This window comes from Polypterus senegalus, chromosome 11 (genome assembly GCF_016835505.1).
Source record: "Polypterus senegalus isolate Bchr_013 chromosome 11, ASM1683550v1, whole genome shotgun sequence".
Classification (NCBI taxonomy): domain Eukaryota; kingdom Metazoa; phylum Chordata; class Cladistia; order Polypteriformes; family Polypteridae; genus Polypterus; species Polypterus senegalus.
The window spans coordinates 150,385,572-150,402,311 of record NC_053164.1 but is presented as its reverse complement, the minus strand read 5'-3'; the positions used below and the strand labels follow the sequence as shown (position 1 = coordinate 150,402,311).

The window sequence follows — 16,740 nt, the reverse complement described above, 5'->3', positions numbered from 1 at the left end:
CTGCCTGGGGTTTGTTTCCTGCCTTGCACCCTGTGTTGGCTGGGATTGGCTCCAGCAGACCCCCGTGACCCTGTAGTTCGGATATAGCGGGTTGGATAACGGATGGCATATTTTCATGTCTGTACACTACTGTATAGCTTATTAAATACTCTTAATTACATGCATCACTGCTTATAAGACTCTTGCTGGTGTCAATGTCTGCACTCTTCTTGATGTCAACACTTATCCCTTGACAACATCACCTCTGACATTAAATCCTATCCAAATGTTTAACACCATTGCTGATGTTATGCTTACTTTTAACATGCTCTTACTAAAGCACATCATCATTAATATCAGTGCCCATTTTAAATAATGTACATCAGTGCTAATATCATTCTCTATTTTTAATACTGTGGACCATTCTTGTATTCATATATATTTTTAATGGAAAGGCACTGCCAATGCTGCAGCTTTTTTTTAAATGATGAGTGCCAAATATGATATTACTACCTGTTTTTCATGAGAGGAACTATGCGATCTGGCCAAGAAAATGTGTTGCCATTCAGAATCATGTCCTCCTTTGACAGATGTGTGCAATCCATTAGGAACAGAAGGTTAGTGGCAGCAAGTTCCAGTTGTTTCTAAAAAAAAAAACAAAAAAAACACCATAAATATATTCTGATGAGATAAAAATGAATGCCTTGGGAGAAATAATGTGTATTGTAAAAAAATAGATTAATGGATAGAATAATGTATTACAGACAATCATGAAGCCATTACATGTATATTAAAGAAGAAGAATATAACTTAGTGAGAAGAATTTGGCATGAAAAAACAAACATATCAAGTAGAAAAAAATTGCTGAGTAAAAACACATATCACAATAATTTAAAATTAGGTGTTAATGTGAAATGTAATGATTCGTGAGTTCCAGAAAATTTGCAGAGTGTTCTTGTCTTCTTTGTGTTGTTGAACAGCTGTTTCAGGTAAGGACTGTAGCACTAGGGTGTTGTACCGTGTTAGCCATTATGAATGTAGTGAAAAGTCAAGCAAAATGACACCTTTTATTGGCTAGCTAAAAAGATTACAATATTCAAGCTTTCGAGGCAACTCAGACCCCTTCTTCAGGCAAAATGTAAGGACTGTGAAACAGCTGAATAATTCATTAATTGTGTTGGGATATCTTGCTTGGAATCGTCACAAGACAGGTTTCATATTATTTAAGCTGGTAACCAGTGTGGACTCGGACTCTGGAGTTCCCACTACAGGGGATACTGTGATACATGGCAAGACTGTGTGGCTGAAACATATAATAGAAAAGGAGGAAATAAATGTAAAGTTCATTTGGACAGGCACTTGAGAATCCATGCAAGACACACTCACACATTCATCTTCACAAAAATGCTTTTTCAAATGAAGAATGCTCTTGTCTCATTCAGATTTGTCATATTGAGAAAAGCACAGTGAAAATGCTGAGCAAATCATTGCAGACTCCAAATAACTCAAAAACACACTTGTGCTATTGCATTCTCCTGGTAGCTTTGGACATTCTGAATACACACTCCTCTTAACATGCTCAGTCATGACAACAGTTCACATTTAACACAAACATAGACCATACTGACTTACAGAAACTGAAAGCAGCATCAGTAAAGGAAAACAAATTACAGAGCAAAAGCCTTTTTATGCAACACAATATACTTTGTGAAACAAACACAAGAAAAACCAACCTTGATCTGGAGCAGGTCTCCACTCCACAGCTCATCAACATAGGTCTGCAGTTGTACCAGTTCCTCAGTGGAGCCGATAGGTCCGGTCATCTTTCTCATGATTTCATCATACTGATGGCAAATGCTGCGGTTTATCTTCTCTGAGTCTGACACCACTTTGTTTATGATGATTCTGGTCAGATGTTGAGTGCGGTCTAGCAACCACTGAAAACAGAAAAGCAGAGTGAATGACAAAGAATGCAAAAACAAGAAAGTAAAATATATGCATGTTTTTTCTTGAGCTTCTGCAAAGTTTTCATTTACTCTTGTAAATGTATATTCAACCATTTATGAAAAAATGTGAGAGTGTAAGGGTATGGATGTGAATATTCATGACAGCATATTCTTATTGGACTGTGCACACAAATATGAATGTGTCTTGAGCCTCAGAGATAACACTCTGTTGCATTAGTAACTGTTTTGCTGCTACAGTTCTCCTTCAGACTGGAATGTGGGAGTTTAGCATTATATTACTGTCTGAATTTAGTCAGTCAATCAGTCATTGTCCAGCCTGCTATATCCTAACACAGGGTCACAGGGGTCTGCTGGAGCCAATCCCAGCCAGCACAGGGCGCAAGGCAGGAACAAACCCCGAGCGGGGCGCCAGTCCACTGCATGGCACATACACACACACCAAGCACACACCAGGGACAATTTAGGATTTCCAATGCACCTAACCTGCATGTCTTTGGACTGTGGGAGGAAACCAGTGCACCCAGAGAAAACCCACACAGACATGAGGAGAACATGCAAACTCCACGCAGGAAGGACCCGGGAAGCGAACCCAGGTCTCCTAACTGCGAGGTAGCAGCACTTCCACTGCACCACTGTGTCTGAATTTATGAGAATTTAATATTATTTCTGAATTATGCCTTTGAATACCTTTGTTATTTCTGTTATGTTTGTAATTCCTGTAACTTTAAGGTGTGCCTCCATTCCATGCACTTTGTTGGTGAAGCCTAAAGAGGTGGGGCCACCCTGACATCATCAGTCCTGAACCCTTCTTCTGAATAGTTGAGGAAAGAAAAGAGGAAGCTGAGATAGTAGATGGAGTTTGTATCTGGAGTTGTGCGACTATTGTAGTTTCTTTGGATTATCTGGTGTTGTGTTTTCTTACATTTTGGCCTCAGATTGTGTATTGGGACCTGTTTGGTGCTGATTGTGTTTTTAAGCAATTTTTTTCTGCTTTTTGTGCATTTTGCTTTATTTTTCTATTTTTGTTAAAAAAATCTCTCTTTAAGTGACATGTCCCAGTAAGCCAGAGTTTGATGGTTTATCTTTCACTTCTGAGACATATTGATATATTGTGCGACTTTCTTTGTCTTTTGAACTTTTAAAGCCTAGCTCCCAATTTTGGGGGCTTGCTTTGGATCAGTGTGGGCTAGGTGATGAAGGTTCTGGCCTGATTTGCAAGTCTTTTAGAGATCTCATACACCCTTTTCACCATGACTCCGAGACACAAAATTCACCTGATTGGTTTGGGTGCAGTCAAGCAGCAGCAGCTCCATGGGTACATGGGCAGGTAGGAACATCAACTCATTAGTCATCCTCTTGAGCCGCTCCAACTCACGGTTGCAACTTTGCAGGCTTGGATCCTTGTTCACAAATTCTTCCATCTTTGCAATGGAAGCCACAGATAGCAGGGGCAAGTATGGTGCATAAACAAAGAGGTACCTGAAGACACAAGCAGAGGTAAGTAATACAACAGAAAAGCCTTACATGCATTGCTCTCTGTTAAAACAGTAGTTTCTTGGCAGTAAAGGCATCCTTATTTCAACCCTATTCAACATAAGCTTGACATTTTCACCATTAGGATCTGGTGAGTCTAATATGAAAAGAAAAAAAGAAAATGGATAAAAAAAAAAACTCTGCTCACAGCTGAAATGGGAATACTTGATGCTCTGATCACTCTCACAGTTTAGATGTGGGTCATGTGTTAGTACAGGCTGTTGTTTAAACCTTTCTTGGGGTCCCCAGTTTAGTTATGTACTGGATCAAGCAAACCAAAGAAGTGGATATTACTCAAGAGTGGCAATGTACTTTTGAATGACTGGACAGTTAGAAAAAGAAGCTACTGTCCTTCATCTTGACCACATTCTGGAGCAAAAGAATATTAGCCCCAGAAACTTCTCTCATTGCAACTCTACCACTATAGATCCCTCTGTTACAGCCAAATCTACAGCACTGAACAGTAGAATGTACATATTTTTTTATAACATTCCACCATACTATTGTATGGAAGCTCTGAACTGCTCAATGAAAAAAATTATGGGATACCCAAAGTGCACTTTTGTCATTTTTTTAATATAACTTTACTTCATACATACATGAAAGTACTGTATCCAATACTTTACATTAAAACATCTTATACGTACAAGATAAAGGTTATCCCATAATTTTTTTCCCTATACAGTTCTGAGCTTTTGTACTATTGTTTATGGTGTTATTCATGATTTATTTATGTATTACTAGCATCTTATATATATATATATTTTAAATAAGATGTTTTTACTAACATGTTGATTTTGCATGCATATTATTTTCATAAGTTACAACAATAAGTTCACTATTTAGACAGAGGAGCTTTGATCTAAACTCTGAATATGATCTTCAAATTATGTTGCGTGTGGGTGTGTGTGTGTGTATGTGCGCATATGTGTCCTGTGTGACAGATGTGCAGATAGTGTGCTGATGTAACAAAGAAGCTGTACTGAGGTAGGTCTGCAAGAAGGGAGCCATAGCTCTCTCCACTATTACTGTTTTCAGTCATTCCTGCCTAATGCACCTTACAACTCTGTCACAGGTGTCATAGCTCAGAACATTCACCTCCTATTCACCTGAGTCTGAAAACCTGCTCCAAAAATCTGACTTTCTCATCTTTTTACTTTGCCAGTTGTCAGTTTTGATTATCCTTTCCATATCTCTCAGCACCTTTTTCTCAGTTCACTTTAAGTATCTGCTGTTGAATTTTTTTAATGCAAAGAAACATTTTTATTATGCAAGGGTTTCTCATCATATTTAAAGAAGCAAAATTTTTACTGGAGTTATTATCGGCCATTTTAGGTAATTTGTCACACTGCATTTGCCCTGTGATGCACCACCTGCTTGAGAATGAAAAGCTACCGTGTCCACAACTTTTCTTATTGTGTCCTGCAAGACCCCAATCTCAATGCACATCGCTAGCACAGGGGTTCTTGAGCTCAGTCTGGGGAGCCCACTGTGGCTTCAGGTTTTCTTCCAAACCAATGTCTGCTTCAACTAAATTCCTAACTAATTTAACCAAACTGTTATTACCAATATTTTGTCTGCTTTGGTGTCAATCCAGAAATTAAAACATAGGTGTGCATTGTTTTTATTTATGTTTATTACAAGGGAATGATTTAATACTTTAAGTATACTTTAAGGTTTTAATCTTCATCATTATCATCAGCACCATTTTTATTCTGCTTATCCAGGTGTTATCACTATTTAAGCTGCTATTTACTGATGAAACTGCTGATTAGTATGACACTGAAGTAGCTGCAGCCTTTCAGCATTCAGGTTCATTTGCCCTAACGTCAGCTCTGCTTGTCACTAACTGCCATTATTAGGATAAAATTAAGCCTGGAAATTCCACAGAAAGAAGGCAAATGAACACAGACAAATGGTAAAAGAGAGCTAAGAATTCAAATCTGTAGTACAAATGTTTCTAAATTTCTTAAAAATGTAAATCTCACACTACTGAGCTTTTCTGAATGTTACATAAGAGAAAAATAATAAGACCACCTAATTCAACAATGAGATCAATTAGAGGGAACAGTAGTTCCTGATTGAGAAACTGGATGGAACAAACACCTGAAGCCACAGCTGACCCCAGGGACTGAACTTGAAAATCACTACTCTATTGGACGCTTTATTTGCTCCCTTCCTGCTTGGTTAAAACTCTTCTCAGCCTGAGCTGCAACAAATCTCCATGACCAAAAGAGAAAAAATCCCAATATCCTTAACATAAGAAAAATGGAGTAAAAGTATCGAAGGATGTTTCATTACTAATACAGTATGATTATGTTGACCATCATTAGTATGGCTCTTTCTACAAACCTTATCAGGATGTCAAGGCTATCTCAACGTCATGCTGTACAGCAGGAGCAAAAAGATATTCCTTCTAAATTTTTTGTTAACCTCAGCCACCCAAAAATTGTTTCCAGCAACCTACCTTCTTGGTCCTTGGTCATTGCTCTTTAACACTGCCCGAATTCTGCCTCTGACAGACAAAACCATATCTTCATCTGTCTGCATAGAAGGGATGTATCTGATTTCCAGTTTTTCAACAGCCTGCAGGAAACATACTAATTGAGTTTATTGGTACCATCTACCCTGATTTGGATGGTCTGTGATGTTACTTTCCCAGTAACAACAGTAACTTTCCCAGCTAAAGTACCTTGAAGTACTAGTAGCATACAACTCAAAGCAAATGCAGCCAGGAGCTCCTAGGAGAGGAATACACATCAGTGGGCATCAGCAGTTCCATACATTTCACAGCCCCTATGTCACTGCTTTGTACAGGTCAGAACGGAAAGGCAGACTAGTGTCTTCTCCACATTCCTCAGAATAACTTAGTCCAATCCAAAAAGAAAATTTAAGAAGGGATGGGGAAGTGAAAGATGCAAGGAGCCAGTGACAGCTCTTTGAGGCAATAATAAGAGAAAAATCATCCTTTCTCAAAGCAATATTTTTAGACGTGTCGATTGATATGACCTAGTAGAAACTTCTAGCAGTTGAATCCCATAACCTCAGAGATCAGTGGAGACAGAGAGAGAAAAGTGATTACGGTACCTGAAATAGCTGGTGCTCAACACATTTATATTTTTGCACACTGCAGACCAGGTGGCTGACCACAACATCAAGGCTACGTTCAATATCATCCAGACATGGTGTGATGTTTAAATCTGTTTGTTTCCCAAGTGGCTCCTGTAAGTAGAAAACTGGCTGCTCATGGTAGCACGGATCTTTAATACACAATAGTTCCTCTCATTCCAAGATTATGATAGCACCTTGAATGTATACTGTAGTAGCTTGAACAATGCACACCAGACTCCACATCACAAATCACATCTTTCCAGGCACTGAAAGCTGACCCACCACCCACTCCCACTCATATTTAGCAAGTCCTGCTGGTGTGATGTGAAGATCTCTACTGCTGAGTTTATTTCCTTTGTCCATGTGCAAAGCTTCCTGAATAATATCTGCACTGTCAGAACACATGTCTTTGTTTTCAACGTCTCACTCCCTCATCTTGTGCCTCATTTTCAGGACATCAGTGCCACATGAACCTGCCCCAACACCTCCCACTGCCTACCCGCCACCTTGCCATCTTCAGCAATCCATCTCTATTATTCAGAAGTAAATGGTTTTTGTCATGATACGAATGAAAAATAATCAATATAGGTCTTCTGGGGCTGTGCTTGCATTAAAAGCAGTAAATTGCTGTCTCACAGCCAGATGCCACTTGCTGGTAGATTGGACTCTGAGCTAATCGCAGGCCACACAGCAGCTGTGTTGGTGTTGGGGAGGCCATCTTAGAGCAAAGAAGGGAACCTAAGGAGACTATTTAAAGGTCAGCAGTCCAAATGTGATATTTCAGAGAAAGTGAACCAAGCCTAAACACAAATATGCCAGAGTGTATGAATGAGGAACATGTTACAGTGTAGCCATGGATCCTGACCCAGGAGATATTTTAACCTTAGAATTCCGGTCACTTTAAACACTTACTTCATGATTAATTAAAATCATCTTGTTAATGTAAATACCTTGGCACACCACCTGTTACATTTTGCTTTTTGTTGATGCCACTAAGTCTTCTGAGACTGCCTTCTAAACATTCAATAAAACATTCAGATGCAAAAAAGCATATTTGATCTGGGCCTTTATGTAAGTGATGGATAGTAAAAGCTAATATGTATAAAGCACTACAAAGAAAGTGGAGGCGGCCACAACAAGACATGCAAGTACAGCCAAACAGGTTAGACATCCTCCTCACCAGAAAGATGATAATAAAGTGAGGTCGCACTGGAAGCCCCAGAGTTTCATGAGGGTAGACACCATCGTAGTTGTTGCCCAGGTGGTATTGTTCCAGCCACTCAACTAGCTCCAACAAGGAGTTTGTAACTAGTTCACGAAGCAGTGAAGACATAAGTGTTGCTACACATCTGAAGAAATGGTTCATTCTCCTCATCCTCTGAGTCTTAGGAGCAAATAGTAAATACACAGTCATAATAGTATGGAGTCAATGTCTTGGCTATTAGATGACATTAATGTTAAGATGTTCAAATAAATGAAATACTAGAAACACTTTGATTATATATATATATATATATATATATATATATATATATATATATATATATAAATTTCCTAAGAGTCGAAAAGAGTGGATAAACAAGTCTTGGTTTATAAACATACTGTTGTGTTTTGAGCATTATATTTCTTTTCATCATGTCCAGCCAGTAGTTAGCCTCTTACACACCTCATTGTCCTGAGGCATCCAAGCCTCAATGCTGTCCCGACTTATCTCTACAATCTGGGCACATTCTTGCAGCCAAGTGTCCTGCAGCAATTTGGCCTTGTAGGAGACCATGCTAAGCATAAGGTTTACCACTTGGTCAAGAGACAGTGGCAGCTTTCCTGAAAATTCATCCAGGTCTAGGAGCCGGAATGTTTGGTATCTGTAAGTGAAAAGAGATGGATAATGAGTAGACTCTAGAACAGGTGTTGGTCTCTGAAAAAATTGTATTTGTCTTTGATGCTGGAAGTTAGTATGGCAAGCAATTTGTAAACACCATTGACAGGAGGAATAGAAAAAAATACTACTGTGTCTCCTCATGTTGGGATACATTATATTGACCTTGTGCCCAAATACAAGATGACTGAGAGCTCATCCATTCTAAAATGATTTGATGCATAGATTTGCCACTGGAGGGGAAGCTGAAAAATTCCTCACAATGTACCAGTGATGAACATTTGTGCTAGAAATGGAGTCAGAAATAAAGCAACCTCGTATATAGGTTTTATCACAGAGCCAAAGATACTATAGAATCTGCTTGGGCAGTTCCCCATCACCACCAATACAGCAACGGTCATCTAAGAAAACGTGGCCTCAAATGGCCTAACAAACAGACACAAAGACATAGCATAGATGGCTATCAGAGAGGGCTACCCCATTGGCTCCTCACGCTCAGCAGTAAAAATGTGCAGATACAGACAACGTCTATGATGCATCACATAGGACTGAGCACCACTGCATAACTTTTGGGTGTCTGGTGCCACACACCCTGCTGCTATAATTTTTTATAACACAGAAATTATAATGTGCTAGATGTGCACCATCTCACTGATAGACCACAGGAAGGCATAAAAAGCTATAGCGTTTAGTGTGTATTTGTATATACTTCATGTATGTCATTCATGCAGTCTGAAGACATGCAGGTTAGGTGTATCGGCAATGCTACATTGGCCCTAGTGTGTGTGTGGTGTGAGTGTCTGTGAGTTTGTTCATGATACAATGTACTAGTGACCTGTCCAAGAGTTGTTAATGCCTTGCACCCTATACTTGCCAGGAAAGGCTCCAGGCCCCTACAACTCTGCTAGGGATTAAACAGGCTTAGAACATGGTATGATATTCATATATGTGAACAAAGAGTTTTTTTTAATCTAGAGTGTAGCAAAGTTACAAACACTAAGTACAAGTAAATTGCAGTATGTGAGCCAACCCACTGTGTTTAATATGGATGTCTTACAGATCTGCTTTGACTCTTACTTGCTCCGGAAGAGATGAAGTAATCTTCCCATGACCGGGTGTGTGATATAAAGAGTCTCCAAGAGTTTGCTGTAGGCACGTTTTACTCGTTCATGCCATGGAAAGCCAAGCCTACCAGCACTATGGGAGACCTGAAATGACAGAATTGAACTTGAGGGTAGCCACCTCACACAAAAAAATATACATCAAAAGAATGGGAACAGGCATTTTGAAGACCTTCTTCTTTACAATTTTTTGCATGCCACTAACCTTAGGTGGTAGATGAACCCCAAGCCTTGCTTGTTCTGCAGGTTCAAGCAGGACATAGTCTAGAATGGCTTTCTTTAGAGCTTCTCTGTATACACTCTGCACCTCCTGAAAAAGTGCAAAATCAAAATGTTTGCACCATTGTGTGATTATTATTTCAAGAGACATAATGCTTACCCCCTCACTTATGCCAATAGCTCATGCTAGTGAAAACTGAAGGTCCCTTAAAACAGCAGTTACTATCCCTCTGCTCTGGTCATAAATCTTTCCAAGTACCTCAGTCAATCCCTGCAGGGTTGTTGTCCATTGACTGAGTAGACTAGTTGGGATTTTAGACAATATGGCTATTAGCTGTCCTTCTTCAAAGGGCAGTACCTCAGAGAGCTGGAAGGCATGCGCAATTAGGGCATGGTACCTGCACGACACAACAGAGTGAGTCAAAATCTGATTATAAAACAAAACTATATACAAATGTTTTCAGACAAACTTTATTTCAAGCAGCACATTATTTCCAGGTCCTTTAATTTTAGATTTACCAAATGCAAACAATCCCAAACAAGTTTAATTTTGCAAAGTATTTCTCAAAAGGTATGGTACAGTTGTTCTCATATTTCAGAAAAAGTAGAATCAGCATATTAAGCAACTTGCTCAGATACAGACAGTGAATGTCAGTGGAAATGTAACCTTCCACCTTACAGTTTACATTCGAGTACATTTGATACTGGAGTACACTGCCTGGTGTCAAATTTGATGTTTTTGTTATAGTCTTGTTAGATGGTATTGTAGTGTCTTATTGTGTACTGTATGTCCACACTCTTACAGTCCACATAAAAATATATTGTAAAGTCTCTATAGAAGCTTTCTCATTTAAGGAGATGAACAGATGTTGAATGAGGTTTAGGCAAGGTGGCAGTCTAACTCGGTGGATTACGCAGTGTGGGGTCAGGCAGACACAAAAGATCAGCTTAGCAACAAATATTAAACTACCATTTTCATGTTCTTTTAAGAAGTTCTAGTTAAAACCAAAGTAAATACATTTCAAAAACTATTCTGTGGGAGTACTGAATAAGTACAAGTAATATTTTACATTAATCTTCCATAAAACATATTTAATTACAATACCATATAATGATGTTATACTGCGTGTTTTCATGAATAATTTCAAGTTAAAACATTTAAATGAATCATTCTCAACCAGATGCGAGAAATTTTATCAAACCAGGAAAGAAATGAATTATCTAGTATTTAACAACCACTGGCTTTCACCTACGTACTGCGTGTGGTGTCACATAGTATATCCTGTCACAACATCTACGCATTTTTACCACTTTCATAAATTTCAAGGTAGCACAAAAAAAATGAATCTGGCAATTCATTTAAAAAAATCAACAATTAAGTATAACATTATGCAAGAAGAAAACTGGATCTGCTGTACTGGGATTTAATTTGACTGTATAATTAGTCACTGTAAATGTTTGTTACAGTAATGCACAGAATTATTCTGGCCATATTAAGCAGCAAATGGGAAGGTGCTTTGCTGCTTCTCTCAGATCACATTGCAGCTGTCAGTTTTCTCAGTGAAGAGCCATCACATCATTAAATCACTAGTTTAGAGTATTGGCTGAGCCTAACATATACTGTATGTTTAAAGTGTATGTATGCATCTTAGTAGTGCCAAAATGGTAACAGCTCTTGAAACTATAATATGTACATCTTCAAATATGCATTTGCTTTGCTTTTTTTATGTTTATTTTTTACGCTTCTCTGTTCACTGAAAGCATTTTGGAACTAAGTGATATTGAGGAATTAAGACAGATTTTGACACTGTTATACAATACCTACATTCTACAATGACAAAAAAAGGTTGCAATGCCATTTTAGTTACCACTTGCATGATGGTATTTGTTGTTATCATACGATTATAATTAAATACATGAACCAAGAATATGCACAACATTGAGAATATTTTTGGTATGCATCCAAATTTAAACCTGTTTTTGAGCCAGTTTCCAATGTGTTTGACACATTGCTTCATCAGTTCCATTCATATTTGACCTTTAGCAGAGGAATAAGTGACTGTAACAGCACAGGCTCCAATTATGAATATTCTGTTCCTATAGAGCAAGAGTGAGCAATGTTAGTCCTGGAGGGCTGCAGTGAGTGCAGGTTTTTGTTCCAACCCAGTTGCTTAATTAGAAAAAAATCCTTGCCAATCTTCTTCTTCTTCTTTCGGCTGCTCCCGTTAGAGGTTGCCACAGAGGATCATCTTCTTTCATATCTTTCTGTCCTCTGCATCTTGTTCTGTTACACCCATCACCTGCATGTCCCCTCGCACCACATCCATAAACCTTTGCTTAGGCCTTCCTCTTTTCCTCTTCCCTGGCAGCTCTATCGTTAGCATCCTTCTCCAAATATACCCAGCAACTCTCCTCTGCACAGGTCCAAACCAATGCAATCTTGCCTCTCTGACTTTGTCTCCCAACCGTCCAACCTGAGCTGACCCTCTAATGTCGTCATTTCTAATCCTATCCATCCTTGTCACACCCAGTGCAAATCTTAGCATCTTTAACACTGCCACTTCCAGCTCTGTCTCCTGCTTTCTGGTCAGTGCCACCATCTCCAACCCATATAACATAGCTGGTCCACTATCCTCTGACCTTCTTCATTCCTCTCCTTGACACCATACCTACCCATCACCTCCTTGTCTCCACTGTTCCCTTCACCAACATGCCCATTGAAATCCGCTCCAATCACCACTTTCTGTCCCTTGGGTACACTGTTCATCACTTCATCCAACTCACTCCAAAAATCTTCTTTCTCAACCATTGCACACCCAACTTGCGGTGCATATGCACTAACAACATTCATCATCACACCTCCAATTTCCAGCTTCATAATCATTACTCTGCCTGACACTCTTTTCACCTCCAAAACACTCTTGACATACTGTTCCTTCAGAATAAGTCCTACCCCATTTCTCCTCCCATCCACACCATGATAGAACAATTTGAATCCACCTCCAATCCATCTGGCCTTATTCCCCTTCCATTTAGTCTCTTGCACACACAATATATCAACCTTCCTTCTCTCTATCATATCTGCTAACTCTCTCCTCTTACCAGTCATACTGCCAACATTCAAAGTTCCTACCCTCAGTTCCACTCTCTTTCATTTCCTCCTCTCTTCCTGCCTCCGGACACGCCTCCCCCCTCTTCTTCTCCTTCTTCTTCTTCGACCAACAGTAGCCCAATTTCTGCCAGCACCCTTTTGGCTAACAGTACTGGTGGCGGTCATTGTTAACCAGGGGCTCAACCGATTAGGTATGGAAATTTGTATTGTTGTCCGCATATTCATTTGGCAAAATTTTACACCGGATGCCCTTCCAGGCGTAACCCTCCCCATTTTTTTCAAGCTTGGGGCCGGCATGAAGAAACACACTGATTTGTGCATCCCCTGTGGCTGCCTTGCCAAAAACAAATCTTATTTAATATCATGAATTGTTAGTGTGTTAACTCTTCAATGTCAGGTCATTCTTAAATAGATTTTTTTTTGTTTCTAATGATATCATCCAAGTGATTTGAAGTCTAAAACAAATGAGCAATTTTCAGTTCTACATTTTCTCTTCAGTTTCCTTCTGAGTGCTTTATTACAACAAATAGCGCATGATGAATACACAGAGATGTAAATGGTAGCAAGTTAGATGGAAAACTGCTGGTTCCTATGTCATTTGCACCTTATTGCTAACAAGGAGCAGTTAAAACAATGAATATGGCTGTTTAAGATGACTTCTTATGAAGCAAATAGGTTGGAACAAAAACCTGAAACCCTTCTGGACCTACCTTGCTCACCACTGATTTAAAGGGTCTGAGTCTTAAATAGCACATCAATTAAATAAAGTTAATTAGCAACAAACACTGGTCATTAGTTAAGAAAAATGGTTAGAGTAAAAACATTTAACCGCTGGGCCCTCCAGGATCAGAGTTGACACCCCGCTATGGACAATAGGTGTTATGCTCCTCTGGAAACTGTATCAGGAGAACTAGTCACCTTTTTCCATAATGAACGAATGGCCTGCATTCTGACTGTCCTCACGGTTTTTCATGAAATACCTGGGGCCTCATGTATGAATGGTGTGTATACGCACAAAAATGTTGAGTACAAACGTTTCAATGCTCAAATTGCAAAGTATAAAACCTAAACTTGGCGTAAAGACATGCACATTTTCATGGTAGCTCCAACCCTGGCATACATAAGTTCTGCGCTTGGTTTTGTAAACTGGCAGCACCCAGCATCAAAGCAGTGCTACTGTTCCTGTGTGGTTACCCTTTCTTTTTTAGATACACATCCCTGATGCGGCTTTATCATATACACTGAAACTAATTGCATATTGTCTATTAGTTTAATGTATCTGATTGTAATTAACCTGTAACAATATAATAGTCCAGGGAATAGCAAAAGTATTCCAAATACCATAGCTGCTTTAGCATTGTTACTCTCACTGCACCTTCTTTTTCTTCTTTCAGCTGCTCCCATTAGAGGTTGCCACAGCGGATCATCTTTTTCCATATTACTCTCACTGCACCACTCAGAGTATTTATATCACTGTATCTGAGTGTGGAATCACAGATCTACAGCAGCTGATCGGAAAGAGAATTATCGGTATACAGCATCAAGCACATGCTGCCTTAGCCATGCTGTCTATTGAACTGCTCTCATACGGCAAACGCTTCAAAGCCTTTCCTGTACGGACCTCGCAGTTCAGAAACAGTTTCATCCCAAGAACTATAAGTGCACTCAATCAGTCCATCAACTGCTCCTTGTAGAATGCTTTGTACTTATAAGTATAATTACCTCACTGTAAACTTGCGATACAGTTATAATATTGCACAACCTGAGCCACTTTATAAAGCGCGTATTTACATATAATGACAATATCATTTTTAAGATGAAATGCAGCAAAATATGTTTATTATATTATACAGATAAAACATTAACTTCATTTAAATAATCTATATTGTTAATAATTAAACATGTGAGGACACAGTGCTGCATCGCTAGCGAGCCGCTGGCACTCCGTTCACGGATTGTTCCTGACTCGCGCTATATTCTTGCTGGTGCTGGCGTGACACTGGAAGGATAGATGGATAGAATAATTAAACACGTACTATGAACATATTTCAATGTTCCTTAAAAGTTTTGAATAATCCTCATTGTAAGCTTACAGATGGTTTAACGTCTATTACATAGCTGATCGTGTGGTGATTGGGTATTTGGAGAAAGAAAAGTAAGGACAGGAATTGGGGGTCAGTACGTTTGAAAGAGACTGTACTGCTACAATAAAGTATTTCACTGAAGGTCGCGCATGGCGCAGCAAGCATCTTGCGTGAGACATGAACAATCACTGCGCCACCGTATTCCCATGTTTAGTACATCTCAGTATTTTAATTATTCAGAAAACTGTAATATTACAAATGTAGTGGATTCTGTGTCCTGTCAGAGGAAGAGAAAGCCAGGAAGCACGCAGTGATTCACACACATAGAGCATATAGAAGATCAAATACAAAACAAAGCATTTAACATGGTACTTTAGTTACAATGGGATTTGAGAAACTAGTAAATTAAACGATTTTAAGATGAAGTTTATGATGTTCTACTTTAATAACAAAATAAACTATGTGATTAAAGTGGAAATTTAGAGATTAAAGTTAACATTTCATGCTTTTTCTCCCACTGTGTCCCTATTTTTTTTTCTCTGTACCCTAATAAGCTTTCATATGAAACTCAGACAGTGGGCTACGACTCGCCTTTTCACGGCAACTTTGATATGTGACAATTTCTTTTTTATTTCGGGCACTGTGCGACTTTGTGAACTTGAGCTTTCAAATTTCTCCGACATGCTATGTCACTCGATTAACTTCCTTTTATTGCTTATACCACTGTTAAAACCAACAATTAGTTCATTTTTCCTTGCCTCCACTTGGTATTCGCTGAAATTCTTGTATTTCCCCTCGTGCTTTTGCTATTGTTTTTTCACAGAATGCTGAACTTAGGGGCTATTTATATTGATTTGCATATTCAAAGAGGAGTAATTCTGGGAGAAGTTGGGGTCAGACAGCAGTTACTTTTCATGCTGACAGGATTTATGTAGCGCAATAACGTGGAAGTTGGCGTTCGCACAGATTTAAGCATCTGGATTTTGTTGTGCGTTCAAACATTTCCGCTTTTGTGCTTACGCCATGTTATAGTGTGAGTTCTACGCACGCCGTTATACATGAGGCCCTTGGTTATTAACGGTGAAATCCTAGGGGTAAATTTCATTCCAGGTTCACCTATTCCATGCGGATGAAGATTGCATCTCAGTTAAAGGACCAAGAAAATGTATGGCTAGAGATGAAACTATTGCTGACTGAATGGAAGATAAGGGCCCTGCTCCTTAAAAAAAATTACCTGTGCACAATACTACATTCAATTTCTTGTGCACAGATGCAGTCCACTAAAAATCTCTGCTGCAGGCATATCACTTTCTTTCATATTTGCCTTCCCCATCAAAATGCACCACACTCACTTTCTTACATTCAGTTAACCCAGATTTGATTTTACGTTTACTTGGTCCTCACCTAGGCAGATGCTCCTGGCAGGGTGTGGTGGGTCGTGACAGCCCATGGGTGGAATAAGTGTAAGGAGGGAAGGAGATGGCCAACACACCTTTTGTTGCCTTGTCATGTGTTGTATAGTCTTCCTTAGAGTCTGTCATGGGAAAGAAAACTGAAAATGCAAACTGAACAGTTTCATTAAAAAATGAAATAGAGAAGGAGAAAAGGCACCCATAATTCTAAAACAATTAATAAAATCCAAAAACTCTATATTCTATTAAAATGAAGGAGGCTGGAGTAGCCAAGTTTGAAGAACAGATTAGTTTAAATTAGACACATCAGATAAACTTTATTG

At 39.0% G+C, this 16,740-nt stretch overlaps 1 protein-coding gene across 1 annotated transcript in view; it reads right to left on the bottom strand.

Annotated features, from left to right (window-relative positions):
• The window catches only part of LOC120538620 (dynein heavy chain 3, axonemal-like), a 155,956-nt gene that overhangs the window by 91,347 nt on the left and 47,869 nt on the right, over positions 1-16,740 (bottom strand). The window contains exons 6-16 of the mRNA XM_039768006.1: positions 16,410-16,557; positions 10,069-10,207; positions 9,796-9,900; positions 9,547-9,677; positions 8,257-8,455; positions 7,771-7,974; positions 6,567-6,701; positions 5,947-6,065; positions 3,221-3,425; positions 1,713-1,916; positions 493-623 (exon numbers count right to left, since the gene is read on the bottom strand). Of these exons, the coding sequence (XP_039623940.1) occupies positions 493-623; positions 1,713-1,916; positions 3,221-3,425; positions 5,947-6,065; positions 6,567-6,701; positions 7,771-7,974; positions 8,257-8,455; positions 9,547-9,677; positions 9,796-9,900; positions 10,069-10,207; positions 16,410-16,557 (1,720 nt within the window). The remainder of the gene's footprint in view (positions 1-492; positions 624-1,712; positions 1,917-3,220; positions 3,426-5,946; positions 6,066-6,566; positions 6,702-7,770; positions 7,975-8,256; positions 8,456-9,546; positions 9,678-9,795; positions 9,901-10,068; positions 10,208-16,409; positions 16,558-16,740) is intronic.